Here is a 22,812-nt window from a genome sequence, read left to right on the forward strand (position 1 = left end):
CACGAATGCACAGTGGTTAGCATTGCTGCCTCACAGCACCAGGGATCCAGGTTCAATTCCTGCATTAGGTCACTGTTTGTGTGGAGTCTCCCCATGCCTGGGTGGGTTTCCTCCAGGTGCTCCAGTTTCTTTCCACAGTCCAAAGATGTGCGGATTAGTGGATTGGCCAGGTTAAATTGCTCTTTAAGTGTCAGGCAGCCTAGCAGGGTAAATACGTGGGGTTACAGGGATAGGGCCTGGGTGGGATTGTGGTCTGTGCATACCTGATGGGCCAAATGGCTTCTTTCAGCAGTATAGGGATTCTATGAATATCCGCATAACCATTCATGCAAAACAGCAATTTAACAATTCTTTTTTATTGACGGAGCATTGCACTCGACAGCTTCCCTGAATTTGCTGCCAGTTCCTACGCCTACACTGAAGTGAGTGACAAAGGAGCTGTGTGCGTTTGAATATAGACAGTGTTATTCCCGGTTCCAATTAGCAGCGCAGGATGTGGAACATCAGCTTTCTCCTAACATCAAAACAGTCCCACATTTTTCACGAGGTGCTAGCCTGCAGTAGACTGGTCAGTATTAAAATCTCTGTGGCCAGCCTGAACAAGTATGCCACTACAGTAACTGACTTCATTAGTAAATGTGCAGAATACTGTGTGCCAAATCTGCATATTTCCTAACCGGAAACCACGGATGAACAGGGATATCCACTGCTTGCCGAAATCCAGGTCTGAAGCATACAAGTCAGGTGACACTGACCTGTACAAGAAAGCCAGATGTGACCTAAGGAGATCCATCAAAGATACCAAAAGATAATACTGAACCAAGCTGGAGTCCCAGGCTAGCACATTGACTCCTTTGCAAGACATAATAGACTACAAGATGAAGGCATGTAAAAATTGCCGCACCAATGCACCCCACTACGATGAGCATAACGCATTTTGTGCCCATTTTGAGCAAGAGGTAAGCAAGAACAAGCCCTCCATCCCGGAAGCCTCGGATAAACCTGTATCCAAGGTCACCATTGCCGATATCAGAACAGCCTTCTCAAAAGTCAACCAATGGAAAGGGACTGGCCCGGATGGGGTACCCAGATGAACATTCAGATCCTGCGTGGACCAGCTGGCAGGGGTTTACACTGAAATGAATAGCCGCTCTTACACCAATCTGAGGTCCCTACTTGCTTCAAGAAGACAACCATTATTCTCGTACCAAAGAAAGCCAGGCAGCATGCCTTAATGATTATTGTCCCGTGACTCTGGCATCCATCGTTATGAAGTGCTTTGAAAGGTTAGTCATGGCACAAATAGATTCCTGACTCCCAGACTGTCAGGATCCACTACAGTTCACTTACTGCTGCAATTGGTCTATAGCAGATGCCATCTCCCTGGTCCTACACTCAACCCTGGAATGCCTCGATAACAGACACCTACGTCAGACTCCTATTCATAGATTACAACTCAGCCTTTAACACCATTATTGCTATGACACTCATCTCCAAACTTCGTGGCCTGGGGCTTGGCACCTCCCTCTGCAATAAAATCCTCAACCTCCTAACCCACAGACAGTAAGGATAGGCACTACACCTTCTCCACTTTCATCCTCAACACTGGTACTCCACAAGGCTGTGTCCTCAGCCTCTTACTATACTCCTTATACACCTGTGACTGTGTGGCCAAATTCCCCTCCAATTTGATTTTCAAGTTTGCTAATGACACCACCGTTGTGGGTCGGATCTCAAACAATGACGAGGCAAAATACAGGAAAGAGACAGAGAATCTGGTGAACTGGGGCAATGACAATAATCTCTACCTCAATGTCAACAAAATGAAGGAGATATTCATTGGCTTCAGGAAGCATAGTGGAGGGCACATCCTTGTCTACATCAGTAGGGACAAAGTAGAAATGGTCAAGAACTTCAAGTTTTTAGGTGTCCAGATCACCACAACAACCTGTCCTGGTCCCTCAACACAGACACTATAGTTAAGAAAGCCTACAATGCCTCTACTTTCTAGAAGACTAAGGAAATTTGGCATGTCCGCTACAACTCTCACCAACTTTTACAGATGCACCATAGAAAGCATTCTTTCTGGTACAACTTGGTTTGGCTCCTGCTCTATCCAAGACTGCAATAAACTACAAAGGGTTGTGAATGAAACCCAGTCTGTCACTCAAACCAGCCTCCCACAATTAACACTGCCTACACTTCCCACTGCCTCAGAAAAGCAGCCAGCATAATCAAGGACCCCATGCATCCTGGACATACAGTCTTCCACCTTCTTCCGTCAGGAAAAAAGATACAAAAGTCTGAGGACACGTACCAACCGACTCAAAAGGTTTATCAGACTGTTTCCAGGGATGGCAGGGCTGACGTATGAGGAGAGATTGACTAGGGTAGGATTTCTTTTGCTGGAGTTCAGACAAATGAGAGGGGATCTCATAAAGACTTATAAAATTCTAACAGGTCTGGACAGGATAGATGCAGGGATGTTCCCAGTGCTGGGGGAGTTCAGAACCAGGGGTCACAGTCTGAGGATTCAGGGTAGACCATTTAGTAAAAAGTCTGACAATACCATTTAGGACAGAGATGAGGAGACATTTCTTCGTCCAAAGAGTGGTGAGCCTGTGGAATTCATTACCACAGGAAGTAATTGATGCCAAAACATTGAATGCATTCAAGAGGCTGCTGGATATGGCACTTGGGGCAAATGGGATCAAAGGTTATGGAGAAAAAGCAGGATTAGGCTACTGGGTTGGGTGATTAGCTATGATTTTAATGAATGACAGAGCAGGCTGAAAGGGCCAAAAGGCCTCCTCCTGCTCCTATCTTCTATGTTTCTATATGAAAACTGCTTCTTCCCTGTTGCCACCAGACTTCTGAATGGATCCATCTCACATTAAGGTGATCTTTCTTTACACCCTAGCTATGACTGTAACACTACATTCTGCACTCTCTCCTTTCCTTCCCTATGTACGGTATGCTTTGTCTGTATAGCGCACAAGAAACAATACTTTTCACTGTATACCAATACATGTAACAACAATAAATCAAATCAGTTCAAATCAATGTGGCGTTACATCAGCTCTGATATCACTGTACCTGGTGTCAGACTATCCACTGCGCATCCTGCTGTTTTAGCTGACGACAGGGTGTGTATATGTAAGACTGGCATTTAACTCCCGAATTATTCCGCTATTCCCACCTACCGTGCACTGAAACCTCTCTGCACGGATGTGGAAGACTGTTATTGCAGCCTGAAATAGCTCAGTGCTAAATCTCCAATGTAATTAGTATATACAGGATTGCAATAAATCGCTAAAGATCCTGCGAAGTTATTTATAAAATAGCTTTTTTTGCAATTAGTTTGTACACATCTAATACTTCGGAGAGCCTGCGTATTTCCTTCAGCTGTGATATAAACGTCAACAGGAGATTTTCTGGGTGATTCTAGACATGAAGAGGTAGGAAATGTGAGGCATCTGAAGGCACTGACTGCTACAACTGCTCTATGGGAGGAGGCGATAACTGGCAAGGTCCAGTTACTGGACCAGACAGCCACTGCGAACAGAGGCGGTGTGACTCTGGTTAAAAAGTCAAAACTGGGCAAGCTTCTAACGCACTCCCTTAACTAATAAAGGGATCATCGGCTGGTGTCTGCCGACCGGAACATCCTTTCTCTTTCGGATCAGGAGTACAAAGCTCTTGTCTGGGGCGGCTACATTTTGGATTATTCAGTTTGAAAGAATTTTTTTTGTTATTTTCCAGTAGCGATTCCTCCCTTACCTGTTTCTCCCTGAGTCCCGGAAGCCTTTTGCGAACGGATTCCTGTCGATCTTCAGCCTGGTGATCTGAGAAACAGAAAAAGAAATTCACTTTAAAGAAAACACTGCTTCCAGATGAGAAAGGTTTGGAGAGGTTTCAGTGTAAGGACACATGGAGGAGGGAGACAGTCTTCACATACCCATCCAAATGAAACCTAGATTGGAAATGAAATAAGCTCGCAAAGTCAACGCCCCATTCAGTAATAAGTAACGCGCGAGGGAAATAAGAATGGTTGCAAATGATGCAGTTGTTAAAATAATCTCCAGGACAAAGGACTGATCGTTGAATTTAGATGGAGTAGACTTGTCAGGATTTTGATGTATTATTTGTGGTTAAGATATTGCAGCTCATTCATACTCAGCAAACTATTCTTCTCAAATGTATTCGTAGCAATGTCTAACAATCATGTTCACTTATACCGTTTGAACGCAGCGAAATAGTCCTGACAAATGTTTCTAGGAGTTTTTCTGCGTTATATCATTGACAAAATGGGAAGTCTGGTGAATATACCCGTCAGATCTTATAAGAACATAAGATCATAAGAAATAGGAGCAGGAGTAGGCCATCTAGCCCTTCTAGCCTGCCCCGCCATGATCTTATTGAATGGCGGGGCAGGTTCGAAGGGCTAGATGGCCTACTCCTGCTCCTATTTCTTATGTTCTTATAAGATCTGACGGGTATATTCACCAGACTTCCCTTTTTGTCAGAAAAACTCCGAATAGATTTTCTAAAAATGTTTACATTGATCCTTTCTGTTGTATTTTGTTTTATATTATTTTTAAAATAAGTTCAGGAAATCCCTTTCTCAGCTTTAAGAATGTTCCCAAACTGTCCCAGTGACTGGAAATGAATCCTTTCCCTCCCACTGCTGTGCATCACAGTCAGTGAGCCCCCGAATCCAACCCCTGGGACGGGGAAATATCACGGCTGAGATGAACAGTGGAACAGGCACAGATTGCAATCAGAATTGCACAGGAGATTCTGTTGTGGAATCGCATGTTTGTATTGTTGGTGGTCGGCGGGACGGGGTGGGGGGGGTGGTGGTGGCGGGAAGGGAGTGGGGTGGGTGTGTTGCTAGGGAAGAGAGAGTTTCCTTATCACCAATAGAACAACTCCAGCTCCCGGTCCAGAGGACAACAAGGTGAAAGAAGTCGGGAGGAAGCAGCTCACACCATTCGATTCAATCTGTAGTTGAAGGCCGGTGCCAAACCTGCTTTCAGTAATGCGTCCTTCCACCTCCACATTTAACATGTTGAGAGCCTAACATGGGACGGCACGGGTGGCACAGTTAGTTGGCACTGCTGCCTCACAGCGCCAGGGGCCCAGCTTCGACTCCTGACTTGAGTCACTGTGTGGAGTCGGTGCGGAGTTTGCACGTTCTCCTCGTGTCCGCGTGGGTTTCCTCCGGGTGCTCCTGTTTCCTCCCATAATCCAAAGGTGTGCAGGTTAGGTGGACTGGCCATGGTAAACTGCCTCTAAGTGTCAGGAGGACCAGCTAGGGTAAATGCATGTGTTATGGGAATAGGGCCTGAGTGGGATTGTGATTGGTGTACACTCGATGGGCCGAATGGCCTCCTTCTGCACTGTAGGATTTTATGATTCTGAATACTTCAGTGGCTATTCCAAAAAGATACATAATACGGTAAAATGAAGATATCTGGTCTTTGGTAAGAACGGACAGACCCTTTCTGTTCTGATTTGGAGAGGAGGTCAGCCAGGTTAGAATGGAAAGTGTTAAAACGTAGCATCATTCCTAACGCTCGTCGATCCAGAGAACTGATTTATGCCGTTTTATAACTCTTGTCGATATGATTTTAAATAGATTATTGTTTTACTTAATATATAAATATTTCCTTTCGGGGACAGGAACTATTAGAGGTTTGAGAGGTTTGATGGAAACGTGTGTGGAATTTCTCAGTTCTACAAAAAATAAATTAAATCACTCAAAATACTTGAACTGATCTTTTAATATAAAATATTAAACTTAAATATTTCGCTAACAATTTCCCCCCAGGAAGAAATGAGTGCTTATATTAAACATTCGAATGCATTTAAATAGTTTGGTTTAAAGCTGTAACTGCAAACGGAGCATCAGAACTTTCCATCGACTATAGTGGAGTTAACTGTATTAAAGCAGTTTATATCTGGCAGTAATACTTACTGACTGCCACAAAAAACACGCACTTTACGCTTCCCTTTTTGACGTTGCGCGCAAAATAACGGAGAATTTCGCTTAAAAAACATTTAAAACGGTCTTTAAATTATTGAGATAAAAGCAAAACTACTGCGGATGTTGGAGTATAGATGTTGTCTGGCCGGCCCTTCTACAGAGTGTGTTTTCTGTTTGGAGTTAATTAGTTGGGAAAATAATTTGTAATTACTGCTCTCTGGAAATGAAAGGGATAAGCAATAGTTCTTTCCTTCCAACTGGGCATGCCACGTTGTGTTTGCTTCGACGTAGGCCTGTTAGTGATAGGAAGGTGTGTGACAACTGTACTCAAATTTGTTCAGCCATTTGGCGCAGATAATCAAAGAATCCTGGGGGGGGGGGGGAACCTCGCCTGTAATAAGGAGTTGCAAAGGATTGGAAAAGGGGGGTTGCGCAGTGAAGGGACGTAATGAGAAAGGAAAGAATTGCCCCCTCCGTACAGCTGCAAGCGAAATTCTTCCTCTGAGATTGGAATGTTCTTTTAATGTTGCAATATAATCCTGCTTTTGTTTCTTAAGGTCCTCCATAACAAGTGATATGTCACGGCGTTCAGAAACGCCTTTTGTTTGAAAATAAATACGTCATGGTAATTTTTACATATATATGTGTGTTTACTCATTCAGCCATTTATTTAGAGAAGGAAGGCGTTCCAGGAAGGTCTAGCGGATTATTTGAAGATTTCTAGACAGCATTTTCCATCTACATTTATAACATTCCGGCTGGTCTGGGTTATCAGTCAAAGGCCGCTCTGTGAAAGAGGTGTCGATTATGAAACGTATTCTGTGTTTACTCCACCCGGTTACTTCAGAATTTAACTTGTGAGAATTAAATAACTATTAATTACGACAGAACAAACCTTGAATTTGGTGAAAATACGAAATGATCGTTAACACACGCACACAAATGTATTTTTAAACAAATTTGTAAACAGCAAGAACAATGCAGGAAGAGATCAGTGAATCCACAGTATTTGTTTTATGTCTTCTTTTCGGGTAATTATAGTTTCTTGACGGGCATTCACCAGAAATAAAATCCCTAGAAATAAATATGGACTATATTCATTTTCCTTTTTTTATAAAAACACGAAACATGCCCCATTGTTCGGCTGTGATTAATTGCAACCACTTTGAGAATAGACATATGTTAAAAATTAATCGCACGCATTCTCTTTTTTTCCCAAAGAATTCGGTACCAGACAGGGTTGCTTATCTGTCGGCTTCAATTCGGCAACACTGCACATCAAACAATAGGTTCTGTAAGTACCGATACATACTTCTTAACAACGAATATTTAAAACGCACCATTTCTTTCTGCGCGCTGTCTTGATAACGGGAAGCCTACCTGCTGGTTCTGATATGCTGTTACTGTCGTGAAGACAGTCTCCGGGAAAGTAAACGTTTTCACCCCCTCTCCTCCAGGCACTGGTTTGGTTGGACAAAGCTCGCTGCTGAAGTCCTTTCGGATCACATGCACCCTTGGCTGATACTTATGCATTGAATGAAGAATTATCTGTTCGAATTAGGAAGTAGGGGCAATTGGAGGCGAAGAAGAATGAAATTTTGTTATAGGTGAGCCACATTAAACAGGATAAACACAAACGATGGTTTAAGCTGTCCTGTAAGCCGATTTTTAAAAAATCACAAGAGGAGAATGTTCATTAAAACATCACAACATGATGTGTTCCCGTTCCAAAGGATCACAAACAGACGAGCAAATAGCACGTCGACCATTTGGTTGCAACTGACAAAAACATTTTCTTCCAATCTTCCGATTAAATTAATATGATGATCCAACAAAATAAATTATTATTGACAGGATGAGAAGGAAGAGAGACGGAGGCAATGCATATGTTCTTTATATATCAGAATTCTCCGGATCGGGGTAACAATGTGGTTCAGTGGGGTAACAAAAATAATGTATATTTCAGTCTTTCACCAGAGCTGGTGTTTGCCAGTTCCTTCACTGAAATGTGCATTGCAAAATCAAACTGGCTTTCTGGGAGAGCTTGGGGCGGCGGGGGAACTAAGCTTTCTGTGGTGGGGATTGGGGGCGGGGGGAATCAGTTAAATTCTCATCGATGCAACTGACAGATAACCAACTGCATCTGCGTTTAGAGGTGTTATTAATATAGCGAGACCTTTATCACTGAACAAGTGCTACCCGAATTCAATTGTTAATTTCTCAACGGTGCATTGAAACAGACATCTATTCAACGAATGGTCAAAAAGCCTTGGTCTCAGGTTATTAACTTCCCGACCTCGGACCTCTGAATATTAGTGTGAATTAGCGAGATCCTCGCGTTAGAAAGTTAAAACTTGGCTCTCAGCCATGTCACACACAATTCAATGAAACCGATTTGCATGTTAAAAAGTAACATCACTCCGAACATTGCGTTAACAGGAGCTGAGATACTAACTAGTTGAATACGTGGCTGTTGGCTGGTGTTGGGTCATAGTGATATGGGACAGACTCTACCAGCGGCTAGTTTCCCATTAGTCATCTTGCTCCGTTTCTATATATGCTGGTATGAATTTAAAATGCAATGTGCTGGTGGATGCCTCTGGAATTCATTATGTGATTGTAGTTAACCGACTTGAAAATCTTGCCGTTCTAAATTCACCTTGTATTTTTTCCTTAGAGCCAAGAGTAGGCTCGATTGCCTGACAAACCATGGCTTATTACCAAACAATGTAGCGGCGAGTCCAACTATTAAATGACAGTCAACGTAACGGGCTTTTTTTAAGGAAAACGGCGCAGTCCCTCTTTTAAGTCCATCTTTTTGCCTCTTATGGTTGTTATTTCTAATTTTAACAGCGACGGGCTCCTCTTTCGCCCTCCTATCAGAACCACTACTAAAATCATAAGGAGGAGCAGCGTCTGAAGCTGCAGCATTGCGGCAGTAAGAAGTCTGACAACACCAGGTTGCGGCAGGACAGAGAGGAATGAACTAAGACTGGTACTCAACTCGATGTACATTAATGCAGCAACAAGCCAGGGTGGCATGGGCCATTGGCATTGCACTGTTTTCAGGCCAATGTATTGAGAATGGAGATCATTGCTGCCCCCATTAAATTCAAATAAATACTCCTCAATCATCTGTTGGAAGTCGACTTTGAATCGGGAAGAATGTTATATTTTAATTGGACAACATAATTAGTTGAAAATGGCGACCATCTGTAGCTTGTTGTACATAAACAGAAAATTAAGCCTATGTCCAGATGCAGTCAATTATTAAAATAACTTGTACAGTGTCAAAATAATGAGTTGATGTCTGGTTAAAATTATTGTACTGACATACTTAACTGCTATCGAGTTTATATTCGAATTTCATTACATTTATAAAGTGGATCCGTAAATGTTTATTCTTATGGTGTGGTGGCAAAGTGTGTTAAAACATTACTATTTCACCTCTGTGAGTTGGATTGAATTATAAACCAGACAGAAGTTAGGGTTATCAGCTTCCCTTGAGGAATCTAGTGTATAATTGATTGGAATACAATAATTTCACTGCAGGAAGCTACATACAGTATAGCCCAAAAATTGATGCGATCTCCCTTTAACCGTGCAAAGGAATTGGCAGTAGAGTTCATTAGAATACGGCCCTCTAAGGCATGATTTCAGGTCAAATCAGGTGAAGAAATTAAACAAATCATAAGAGCAGGATCTATGCAAGTGGACAAACACTCAACCATAGACCTTTGCTGTCAAGTAGCTCCGTACAAACCTCAATGATGCTGATCTAGCAGTGTCACTAGTCCATTGTGCTTTGAGCTCTACAAATAAGAAATGACAAACAATTTTGCTTTGGATTGCAACTACCTGATTTTAAAAGATGAACGAGAAGGGCCAGAATTTATTTCATATTTCAAAAAATACCTTTTCTTAACATAATCAAACAAAGGTATAAAACTAGATAGATCACACAAACACGTTCATCTCTACCCTGAAGAAAAAGTTAAATAAAAATATTGTGTGGATTGGGCAGTGCAGAAGGCAGTGTCCTCTGGCTCCAGGAAGTTGTATGGGAATGCACCTGACACACGGGGTGTACTGGGTTTCTTTTTCATGAAAACTGCTGCGGGATGAGATTTGACTGCCAATTCAGTTCCCTTTGGACATTCATCCACAGCATACAAGCACTCATGGCGTCAGCATCAAATTGGAGTACACCAAGAATTAGAAGTATGGAACTAACACCGCTGATGTGGTACACTGTGTTCTTCAGAAACTGGAGTTGAGACACGGAGTAGAAGATTTGGATCACATCTGGTCAGTGCTATTTTTGACCTTGGAAGGCATGATGTCATCACAGAGCGCAGAGCGATTTAAGTTTGCAATTATTCCTTAGCTGTCAGTTTTAATTTTGAAAATAGTTCTATGCTAAACCAAATCATAGTGGGTCTGTTTTAAAAATGAATATATTCCAGACACATTATCATTATTGATTTATGTTTCATGAAAACTATTCCTGCAAATTGTATCACAAACATCAAACACTGCATCCGAGCAATTTGGTGAAATTTAGTTTGATGCAATAATCAGATGTCACCAAAAAATTTTTACAGCTAGACTTGCAAATAGCAGGATTGGCAGCACATAGATTTATCAAGTTAGGAACCAATAGATTGTGGTCAAAAGGTGAAAATTAGCAGGATATGTGTCAGGTTTGCACTGATTCAGGTTTGATTCTGTTTGTTAGTTTCTTAGTTGAAATCTAATCTTTCACAAACTAATTTGAAAATTTTGATTACAAATCAGGTGGAGAAGGGCTGGAAAATAATTCAGTTGTTATATTATTCCCTGGAATTACTTGATTATAATGGAATCATAGAATAGCTACAGCACAGAAGTGGGCCATTTGGCCTCTATTGTTCATGCTGGCTCTCTACAAGAAGAATTCCATTACTCCCATTTTCCAATTTTTATCTCATAACCCTGCAGTTTTTCAGTTTCTTGTCCAGTTCCCTTTCAAAACACACAAACTAATACTTTTCAACCACTCTTGCAGTTTCCAGATCCTAATTACTCACTGCATAAAAAGAGTACTTCCTTGAGTGTTTTTGGTCTAATCACTTTAAACGTGTGTCCTCTGCTTCATAACTCTTCCACCAGTGGGAACAATTTCTTTCTATCTACTCCATCCAAGAACCTCTGTCAAATTTTCTCTCAACCTTCTCTCCTCTAAGGTGAACAGCCCAACCTATCCATGTAACTGAAGGTCTTCATTGCTGAAACCATTGTCATAAATCTTCTTTGTACCCTCTTTTAAGCCTTCATATCCATCCTAAAATGTTGAGAACTTTGGAATTAAAATGCAAAAAAAATCAAGCAATAAATGAACTTTAAATTTAGTGGTGAGTGTTGACAAAGGTAATCTACTAATGAGTTTGGTGCTGTGCTGTGTGCCTATTTATTAGCCCTTTAATTAATATCAGTGACAATTAATGACAAATTAGAAATTTGTTGAATATTGCACAGTTTTGGAACATTAATATGAGGAGCTATTTCAGTGCCAGAGATTAAAATATAATTTTTAAAATCTACATACATGTCCTTGATCATCCAACTCATTGTTTGTAAGTTTGAGTTTATCAAAGCTGATGACTTGTCGCATCCATGTATCCCCAGAAGCCAGGGAATCTGGATGGATGTAGACCCGAGGAGGCACTGGTGAATCAGCATTCCCAGCCACCATCCACTTCGAACTGTGATAAACATATCTGCAGTCAGAAGGGAAACAAATAACAAAATCAGAAAACCCCCTGGAATGTAGCACAGCTCGCTTCCATTTACCTTTACATCATTGGAATGGTAATTGAAATTCAAATGAATAATAAGATCTTCACCTGTGATTGGTGGTGACTTGATTATGGGAACAAGTTAAAAGCTAGATCTGAATGTAAACATGTTTCTATTTGCTGAAATTTCAAACGAAGAGGTTTAAATTTATTTACATGTTTGGGCAAAGGAAATTCTGATAGTTGGTTTTTACTCATCACAAATGTTAAAACACATAATCTTCTATGGCTATTCCAGTGGAAATAGCAGCACAATATAAAATAACCTTACCACAACATGTCCTATTATTTGGATCTGTTCTTTCTTTAACTCAGATCCTCTCATGCACTTCTCTTCAAATATGCAGAATGATTGAAACATTTGAATTGATATGTATTTTCAAAACTATTATCCTACATTTATTTTTCATTTATTTCAATATGCAGTAAGGCAGCCCAGCCTTTTTCTAAGTTGACAGTTTCTATATAGAGTAAGCCACCACCTCCAAAAAGGTTTTGCTTGTAATTGAAGAAGATTTTTATTTTATTTTGCCTTATACTGTAAGTGATGAGAACTTTGGAATTGAAATGCAAAAAATATCAAGCTATAACTGAACTTTAAATTTTGTGGTGAGTGTTAACAAAAGTTATGAGTAATGAGTTACATGTCGTGCTGCACACCTGCTTATTAACCCATTAATTAATACCAGTGACAATTAGTGACAAAGTACAGCTTTAGGGAGATTTTTTTCCCCAAGAAGGCTATGGTTAAGACTTCCTCATTGGAAATGTTGTATAGGAGAATCTGAAAAGAAAATTGGCATTTTTTGGTATCAAATACATTTGAGGGACAAGATGTAATGCTGGAAAAATGAGAGAATGCAATTTTTGAGATTGGCAAACCATGGGCCAAATGACCCCCGTCTGCACTGTAGGGATTCCAAAGTAAACACTATGTCTTTATGGAGATAACGTGCCAGGAACATTTACTCCTTTTTGCAACATTCCTTCATACAACATAAAGCGTTAGTGCAGTAAACACGATAATATGTTGAACATAGTAATTAACTATTTAGGTTGCACAGGGTCACAGCAATAACACAATTGAGTGAAAGCCTAGGTTAGGTCAACAGGCAGTTTGGAATGCCGATGGGGTGATCAGACAGTTGATAAATCTTCCTAAATATATCAAGTTGTAACGCAAGAAATGACTAGGACAGACAAAGAAAAAACCATGCTGACATAGTTCACTCATTATGAGGAAATGAATCTTTGAGCCATGGAAAGGTTTGGCAAGAGTAAGTTTGAAGACATGGCGCCGCTATCTAAAAAATATTCTCCACTTACTATCTTTTCACTTTCATATTCCTTGCCACAACAATAATTTGCTTTTTATAGTGTCTCTACAGTATAAAAATGTACTAAGTTGTTTCACAGGAGCATACTGGACCAAGAGTTGACACTGAGCCAAAGAAAGAGATATTGGAAGTTTTACTTAGCAAGCTGACAACTTCAATGGGGACCTGTCATGGTGGCCTTGCCAGTAGGACTGGGAGCAATTGAGGCATCCCGGGAGGTCGGGGACAGGGGTGTTGAGATCTACGCATGTGCAACAGACCCTCTACCTTGAGCTGTAGGCTTTCCACCCAGCTTAGACCACAATTTTGCATTATTTTTTGCACAGTGTGGTATAAGATTGGAATTGTGGCCTCACCAATAAAACAGATCTGAAACTGTACCTTTTTCACACTCTTTCAGGACATTTTTGGTAAGATCACCCCTTGTGGTTACCAGAGCAGGTCAAAGGCTAGGGATCCTGCAGTAAGCAACTCACCTCCTGACTCTCCAAAGCCTGTCCTCCATCTACAAAGACAAATTAGGAGTAATAGAATATGCCCCACTTGCCTGGAAGACTGCAGCTCCAACAACACTTAAGGAGCTTGACACCATCCAGGACAAAGCAATCTGCTTGATTACTACCCCTTTTACAAACATTCAATGTTTCAGCCACCAATAAATAGTGGCAGCCATGTGTATCATCTTCAAGATGCACTGCAGGATCTCAACAATGTTCCTTTGACGGCACCTTCCAAACCCACAACCACTACCACATAGAAGGACAAGAGCAGCAGATGCATGGGAACACCGCCACTTGGAAGTTCCCTCCAAGTCACTTGCCATCATGAATTGGAACTGTATCACTGTTCCTTCACTGGGTCAAAATCCTGGAACTCCCTCCCTAATAGCACTGTGGGTGCACCTACACCAGAGGCTCTGCAAAGGTTCAAGAAGGCAGTTTACCACCACCTTCTAAAGGGATGAGTAACAAATGCTGGTCTAGCCAATGCCACCCACATCCCATCAATGATTTTTTTTAAAAATCACACCAAAGTAGGTCAGGCAGACAGGTAACTAATATTATGTGGATATGGTGCAAGCTGAGGCAGAATCTTGTCTACTACTGTAAAGTTCAGAATTAAAGCATTTTTTTGATTGAAATGTGGCCTATCCTTGCTTATGTTTCTCTTTCTACCTTAAAATTTCCCAGTCATAAAATACAGCACAGAATTCATCTGGTGCAGGATATTAGATCTTGCACTAGTTGCTCTGACTGCTGGTGTACACTTGCAAAACTGGAGCAGATCAGTAAGTTGCTTATGTTATAGAATCCCGTGTAAAAAGCATTCAATTAGTTTAAATATTTGAAAAATACTGATGCTGCTGTTCAAATATTATAAATATTTAAATTGAAGTTGCTAGGAGAGGAGCTATGCACATATATGCAGACCCTCATGTGGAGAACAATACTGCGGGGGTTTCAGCCAGACAATATAGTAGGAAGTCCCTGACTGAAAGTCAGAGATACTAAGCAAAATATCCTTTGTTAATTATGTATGTGAGAGGGAACCTTGAGTATAACATAATAAACCAAGCTAAAATTGGTGAAATAAACCAAGCTAAAATTAGTTAAATAAAATAGGTTAAATTAATAACAAAATCAATTAAAAAATTACTGCAGATCAAAATATTTGAAGTGATGCTTCCTTCTTTGACTATTACAGTAAATTCATCAATGGCTAATGACATATTCAACACATTTTCATTTGGAAACATTTACAAGGAGCAAGCAATGAAAACCAACCCTGTAAAACAGAAATGCTTCATTAAAACATATGGGAATTAATTTAACTTAGACAATGTTCCTGTTGCAGTTCTTCTTCCAAAGTACACCATCTCTCGCACACCGTTGGTATCTACATTATTGAATGATAATGAGATAATCAGGTTGAAGCACATATTTTTGGACTGAAGTTAAATATATCCATATAATTAAAGTGGCCCAACTACTAGGGAACATACCGGTATCTCTTGTTGTCCACGGGGATGATATCCATTGCTATGTAATATTGCTGATGAGGATCCAGCCCTGTGATCTTCACTCTAATTGCTGGGAACATTCGCCTGTGAATAAAAAATAAATGGTGTTTTCTCATCAGAATGAGTTAGTTCATGGATTTTATATTTCTGTCTTTCCCACAGCCCATTATCATTCCCTGACTGAGACAGCTTAGCAGAGCATCAAGTGCTGAAGAGCAAGCTGGGAGTTGACTCCTCCTTCAGTTTTCCTTTTCTTTGGACCTGCACATTCTGTTCAGAGGAAATTATCCATTGAGTTTTTTTGGTATAAATTATAGTTCCCCCTTCTCGCATTCAAATCTTCAAAATGCTTAATCTGCTCACTAACTCTTCACACATAGTTGGCTCTTTGGCAATAGAGAAACATCTTTTAGTTTCATCACATCCTTAGATCTTAAAGCATGGGAGTGTTTAAAATGTTTCGCTCATCCCCTAATTTATGGAGTTTGGCTACTTTACATAGCCTGGGGTGGAACATTCAGTAAAAATCAAAATTACATGCCATCACCACACAATTTCAAAGTCATTTCATCAAGTTCACTGAGATTTTCTTTGGAGCAGAACTACTGGGTTATTATAGAGAATGGTAGATCAGTCCTGCGTCTGTAATTCTTTATTTATTCCTAATTTTAGTTAGCAGTCTGGACAGGGCTGTAAAACCAGGGGCCAAGTCAACTCAAAGTTCCCTGATACTTGTCCCAACAGCTGGTTGAAGAGCTCCATAAACAGCGAACAAATGTTTCTGTCTGGGAATAGTGCATTGTGTTGTTGAAGATGATGTTTCAAGAGGAGGAGGGCTAAAGTGTGGATTAAGAGAGGGAACTCACTTTGTGAAAAAATAAGTTTCACAAAGTAGTCTAAGGACTATTTATTAGTGTCACAAGTAGGCTTACATTAACACTGCAATAAAAATATTGTGTAAAACCCCACGCTCTGGTACCTGTTCGGGTACACTGAGGGAGAATTTAGCATGGCCAATGCACCTAACCAGCACATCTTCCGGACTGTGGGAGAAAACTGGAGCATCCAGAAGAAATCCACACAGACACGGGAGGACATGCAAACTCCACACAGACAGTGACCCGAGCCAGGAATCGAACACAGGTCCTTGGCACTGTGAAGCAGCAATGCCAACCATTGTGCCATCCTGCCGCATTGATGCTTAATCAATTGTTGCCAGCTGTTAATCAAAGTTCTGAACCCCGTAGCAGTCTGAGTTCAATCCCTGATCAGTTCCATGCCAATAGCACAACACAATTAAAGCTTTCTGATGCTCAGTTAAAATAGGGGGTCATTAACTTTGCTAATTATCACTAAGGAAAAGTCCACTTCAATGTGCAAACTTGACTTTATCTGAATGCCACACTTTGACTTGTCCTGAGTTGACACCAGGGACATTAGGAAACTGAAACTGGGCCCAGTGTTTTGGCATGTTTCCCTGTTATTACCCCATTTGACCTTTATAAATTACAACATAATCAACAACATAAACACAGTGTATCCTGGATGAAGAAAGCTATATGTGATAACAGATCCTGAGAGAGCAAAGGAATAGGGCACAAATCAGAGATAAAACAGCAGCAAAAGTGAAGGGTAAATTTTAATTTACTCCAGAGCATATAATAGGAAAATCAAACTTATTTGGAATTTCCTTGTATTTGGTAATAGCCAATTTGTGCACCTTAGATAGATATACAAAGAGAAATGTGTTTCCACGCAACTGAAAGTTGAAAGCTGGTGAGTCCAAGAAGGGTTAATCCTGCTTGAACCTGATTTGCAAGCTGCCCAATCTTGTACAGATTCAAATTTACTTTCAAAGGGTTTTTGAGTACCAGTCATTTTACATATGGCCTGTTGAGCACAGAATAAGTGGTGACATGTATGCATAATGCAAGAGGGCTGTGTGCTCAGAATTCATTGCAATGAAATTTAATGCCACTTTGCATTTTCGCCTTTGCCCTCACTCAGAAAAATCTCAACAAGGGAATAACTGAAAGTGAAATTGTATGGCAGAAACAGTTTAGAGAAGGGAATTAAGGGCCTATTTTTATTAACTTTGACTGCCTGGGGGATTTCCTTCCTCTTTAAGCTTTTCAAAGTTATACACTTATATTTAGTTCTGAATGAAATCAGTGCAGGGAAATAAATAGTCAGCAGTATTTGTGTGTTATTCACCAATCCTTTTTCAGTTATATTTTCAATGCCTCATTTGAAAACAAAATTTAGAATTCAAACTGTTTACTTGCAAGATGAAAGTTGTTTCATCAGGTTCCCTGAGTTTTTTTTAGGAGCAGCACTACTGGATATTATACAGAATGGTAGATCTAGCAGTGATTCCTTAGTTATTCCTAATTTCAGTTAGTAGTTCTGGACAGGACAGTTAAACCAGGGGCCAAGTCAACTCAAAAGTTCCCTTATACTTTTCCCAGCAGCTGGTTGTCGAAAGCTCCATAAACAGTGAACAAATGTTTCTGTCCTGGAATGGTGCATTGTGTTGTTGAGGATGATGTTCCAGACAGGAGGAGGACTGGTTGTGGACTGAGAGAGAGAGCTCACTTAATGAAAAAGCAAGCTTCAGAATAAAAAATAAAATGATGGTGTTTAATCAATGTAATTGGCGAATGGATTCAAATAGACACCAGATTTATATCAAAGTTCAGATACACGCGCTATAGTGCACACTTGCTGAAACAGTAGAGTGTCTTGTTCGAACAGGGTTTAATCCTGCAAGTTTTGGCGAGGAAAGGAACAATCCTTGGAAGATTCTTACAATTAACCCACAAGAAATACACACTGGTTTCCATCAGAGTTCTGGCTGGTATCACCCTGGTAGAACTAACCAGAAAATGGATAAGACATTGGTGAGGCCAAATTTAGAGTATTGTGTGCAGTTTTGGTCACCTAATTACAGGGAGGATATTAATAAGGTTGAAAGAGTGCAGAGAAAGTTTGCAAGGATGTTGCCAGGACTTGAGAAACTGAGTTACAGAGAAAGGTTGAATGGGTTAGGACTTTATTCCCTGGAGCGTAGAAGAATGAGGGGAGATTTGATAGAGGTGTGTAAAATTATGATGGGTACAGATAGAGTGAATGCAAGCAGGCTTTTTCCACTGAGGCTAGGGGAGAAAGAAACTAGAGGACATGGGTTAAGGGTGAAAGGAGAAAAGTTTAAAGGGAATATTATGGGGGGGCTTCTTCACACAAAGAGTGGTGGGAGAGTGGAATGAGCTGCTGGATAAAGTGGTGAAAACAGGCTCACCTTTAACGTTTAAGAAAAACTTGGATAGTACATGGATGAGAAAGGCGTGAAGGGATATGGTCCAGGTGCAGGTCAGTGGAACTAGGCAGAAAAATGGTTCCGCACAGCCAAGAAGGGCCAAAAGGCCTGTTTCTGTGCTGTAGTGTTCTAAGGTTCTACGGAAGGCACCTAACTGTGCTTTGGTCTCCGTCAATTCCATAATTTTCCAGCCAGCCTTAGTACTTCCACCCACTCTTTACAAGGGCACTGATGACAGGGAATAGCCCCTGGATGCTTGTTGAGGTGGGGATTTACCTAGCTTTGGGAGTTCCCATGTTCACAGCTTAGTAGGAGTTTAATGTAGTGCTGCACATCTGTATACTGAGCGAGACAAGAAATACTTAATATGAGTGCAAATAGCTCTAAAAGGGGGAGGTTGTCAGCATCGGTAAGGGAAACAGCCTGAGCTCCTGAATTACTATTTTTTCTGCCTATGAATTGTCACAGGGAGTTGAAGGAGAGATAACTAGAGAGACAGAGAGGAGAAAAGCTTGGCCTGTTGTCCAATGGAAGGCAGGAGAGGGGCACAATGGTCACCAAAGTTTCACCCATTGTGACATGAACACCCACTGACCCAATGAAAATGAAGCTGGCTGCTGCAGACCCATGCAAACTATAATCCTATCAGTGTTAGTGGGCAAAGGCAGGCAAATCCCTGCATAACAGTCAGTGTTACAGACTGCGCATTTTTAAATCACAGCCTCCAAAAGGCTTAAGCCAATAAAACAATCCATAAAGTTCAGATCAACATTTATTTTAATAAATCACCTCCAAAAATGTAAATATTGAGGGAAAAGGTTAAGTAAATTATTTCAACTTTTTAATTCATGGGAACTGTGATTTGAATAGTTTCCTTTTCAATCCCTGTATTCTAAGCCAGCTGTTGGCAGCTTCAAGTTTCATGAGTCCAAGTTTTGTTAATTCTTGGCTAAGCTGCAAAATCTTCCAAGCAGAATGGGTGGGGAGAACTAAGGGTGTTTCTTGAAAAATATATAATTTACTATCAATTTAAAAACATAGCAGTAACAAGAGGGAAACATTTTTAACTGTTTGTGTTTGATTAATTTTCTGATCAGTTTTCCCTTCTTCCCTTCTGTTCTGATGGCTTCTGAGACCCTACACAATGGACATCACTTACATTAAGTCATAGAATAGAATCATAGAATCCTACAGTACAGAAGGAGGCCATTCAGCCCATCAAGTCTGTGCCAACAACAATCCCACCCAGTCCTTATCCCCGTAACTTGCTGGTCCCCCTGATATGAAGGGGCAATTTAGCATGACCAATCACCTAACCAGCACATCTTTGGCCTGTAGGAGGAAGCTGAGTACCCAGAGGAAATCCACGCTGACATGGGGACAATGTACAAACTCCACATAGTTACCTGAGGCCGGAATTTAACGCAAGTCCCTGGGGCTGTGAGGCAGCAGTAATAACCAGTGTACTACCGTGTCGCCCAAGTGTTAGTAGGTAATATGAGTGTCGAGGAGGCTGCAACCCAGCTGATTTCTATTCTCATTCACTGTTTCCAGACATGCGAAACTACAACTGGATGGTTGGGAACCATAGTTCCCTAACATGGGATGCTAAAGCTATTTGTAGCAACAACGATTCACATTTATGTAGCACCTTTACCAGCATTTTAAACTACTTGGCAGGAAATTGGAATTCAGCAATTGGAGATTATAGGAACTAACCAAAGGAACAGTCAAAAGGATAGGCTTCATGAAGCCTACTGAACTCCATGTAGGCATTCATGGAGTTGACACGAGAAGGATTATTAGGAGGAGTTTAGGGAGTGAATTACAGAGTTTCGGGAAATGATGAGCAAAGACTCTGCTACTGGCAATAGCAAACTTTGAGTGACAATTCTGGAAAAACCTGGAGGAACTTGGTAGTTTAACATGAATAACATTGGAAAACAAAATGAGCCTTGAAATAGTGCTTCAGGCTGAGTACTACTAAAATAGCACCAATTTAAATGAGCAAAAGGAAATCTGGCCTGATACCTTCCAGCTTTGGTAATAATCATTTCGGTGCCAATATCATGAAATCTTTTCCAAAGATCGACGCATTGCAATTCCATCTGAATCTCATCCATGGAGGAGGTTGGGAGAGATGTGGTAGAGTTGGAAGTGAGTTCTGTGGGCGAGCTGTATGAACAGGCTGTGCGTTGGGTTGGGCTCTCACCCTCTGCTCCCGGGCTCTGCTCCTGATCTGAACTCAGCTGGGACTCTACAAACACAACACAAGAAATCTCATTAGATAATAGGGATAAAAGAAAATAGGAAGCAAAAATATAAACATTTGGAAATTAAACAAAAGTCAATCAACATCGGAAGAGACACATAGGTAAGTACTTCATGTGCATCGCCTTATTATCACCCATGTAGGCGGAATGGAAATGTTAAATAGAGGATACTGGAGTTTTAGTGCAAGCCAGTATTCCTTCACAAAGAATATAAACCCCAGGCATCATTCTCTCCTTTAATATTTTAATTTTTTAAAACTACCCTGACACAATTGAACAACTGAATAACGTGTTTCCTTACTGAAAGGCAGTAAGTGCCCTGTTTGGTCTTTACTAGACCACTCTTGAATCCCAACTCCCACTGCCACCATCTCTATGAGGACAGTAATAGAAAATGCAGTGAATTTTTATTCTGTAAATAAAATATTCTATAAATTAAGAGATCTGCTTTTTGCCACACATTACAATTATTTGTATTATTTTATACTTTATTTTTATTGTAATGATCATCTGTAACAATGTTATGAATTATGATTACTTGTTTTATTTGTATCATCATCACAATTTGGCACAATTTGGTTCAATAAACCAAATACCTATCTACCTAATGGTTCTTGATAATTATTGTTTCTTTTTAAGGGTCATGTTCTTTCACTTTACCATCAATGGGAAAGCACTCAACCATGTTCTCTCCAAAGTCGGGAACTCAGTTCCATTACCTTGTTACAACACTTTCCAGTTTGAAATCCTTCTTCAAATGCACCTTCAGTCATCTCCCTTCCTACTCTTTCTCACTTGCAGCTCCCAAATGTGAAGTCCTCCAACATGTTTAGACAAGTTAAGGTTGTCAAAAGCTCTAGCGTAAAGCCTTTTTTTTGTCAATTCAGGCATTTATTTTTGATCTGCTTATTTATTAACTTGTTTATTTCAGCATCCACATTTTGTTCTATTTTAGTATGTATAACCCACATATTAGACAAATAACAGGTTTGAATTGAGCCTTGCCATACCACATTGATAGATCGAAGATATACACTGCTATTGATATGATCTCTGTTGCACGTTAACACAATCCAGTGAATTGCAATTATATTTTCTGTATTAATTATTAGATAAAATATTGTTGTTCAGCCTAACTTAGTCTATCCTTCTCAGAGCCCTTTGAAAGTTTATCGAGTGTTGTTCACTTTAAAATGGAAGTATTGCCAAATTTTTACAAAATTGTTGAAACAGATCTGCACAGAAGTGAACTGGTGGCATAGGAATTCTATAATTGCAACTTCGGTCTATTTACACAGGAGACTTGTACAGTCCATTGCCAGTTCTCAAAGCTTTAATGTAAACCCTTGTTAAACTAGCTCCAGTGTAATATATAAAAAGCTGTCTCATCTGGATCTTGGTTTTATATAAATCTCAAAAATAATGAGCAAATTCACTGTAGTAAAAATCCTTCTGCCCAATTTGTACATTATACTTATTATGAATCACTTTTCCCCCACTGTCTCTGTGAACCTAACCAATGACTTACATTGCTATTACTTCTGCTGAGTACATAAGATTTAAACTTAATTTTAATGTTAATTTTAAGATAAATGCAAATGTAATGATTAAATGCAAGTTGGTAATGAACAATCTGTTGACACGATAGATGTTACTGCAATATTGTATCATAAATATTTATTGCATTTTAGAACAGTTACATCCAAAATAATTAAAAATAAGAGAAATGGCAGAAGAAGTAATGGTGACATGAGGAGAAATATTTTTATGCATTGAGTGGTTAGGACCTGAAATGGACACCTCGAAAGTATGGTTGAGACAGGTTCAATAGAGGTCTTCAAAAGAGAATTGGACATGAATATAAAGAGAAAACACTTGCAGGGCTACGGTGAAAGTTGGGGCCGGGGACTAAATGAATTGTGCTTGTAAAGAGCCAGCATGGACATGATGGGCCCAATGGTCTTCTCCTGCACTCTAACCACTATGATTCTGTTTTGTGCTCAATTTTTAACTTATGCACATATATCATGCTTTGAAATG

At 40.2% G+C, this 22,812-nt stretch overlaps 1 protein-coding gene across 1 annotated transcript in view; it reads right to left on the reverse strand.

The window, feature by feature from the left end:
- The window catches only part of tbx15 (T-box transcription factor 15), a 95,910-nt gene that overhangs the window by 36,649 nt on the left and 36,449 nt on the right, over positions 1-22,812 (reverse strand). Inside the window, exons 2-6 of the mRNA XM_080203742.1 lie at positions 20,531-20,756; positions 15,166-15,267; positions 11,577-11,748; positions 7,370-7,537; positions 3,781-3,845 (exon numbers count right to left, since the gene is read on the reverse strand). Coding sequence (XP_080059868.1) covers positions 3,781-3,845; positions 7,370-7,537; positions 11,577-11,748; positions 15,166-15,267; positions 20,531-20,756 — 733 coding nt within the window. The remainder of the gene's footprint in view (positions 1-3,780; positions 3,846-7,369; positions 7,538-11,576; positions 11,749-15,165; positions 15,268-20,530; positions 20,757-22,812) is intronic.

The sequence above is a fragment of the Carcharhinus amblyrhynchos genome, chromosome 15 (assembly GCF_965287045.1).
Source record: "Carcharhinus amblyrhynchos chromosome 15, sCarAmb.v2.hapA, whole genome shotgun sequence".
Lineage (NCBI taxonomy): Eukaryota > Metazoa > Chordata > Chondrichthyes > Carcharhiniformes > Carcharhinidae > Carcharhinus > Carcharhinus amblyrhynchos.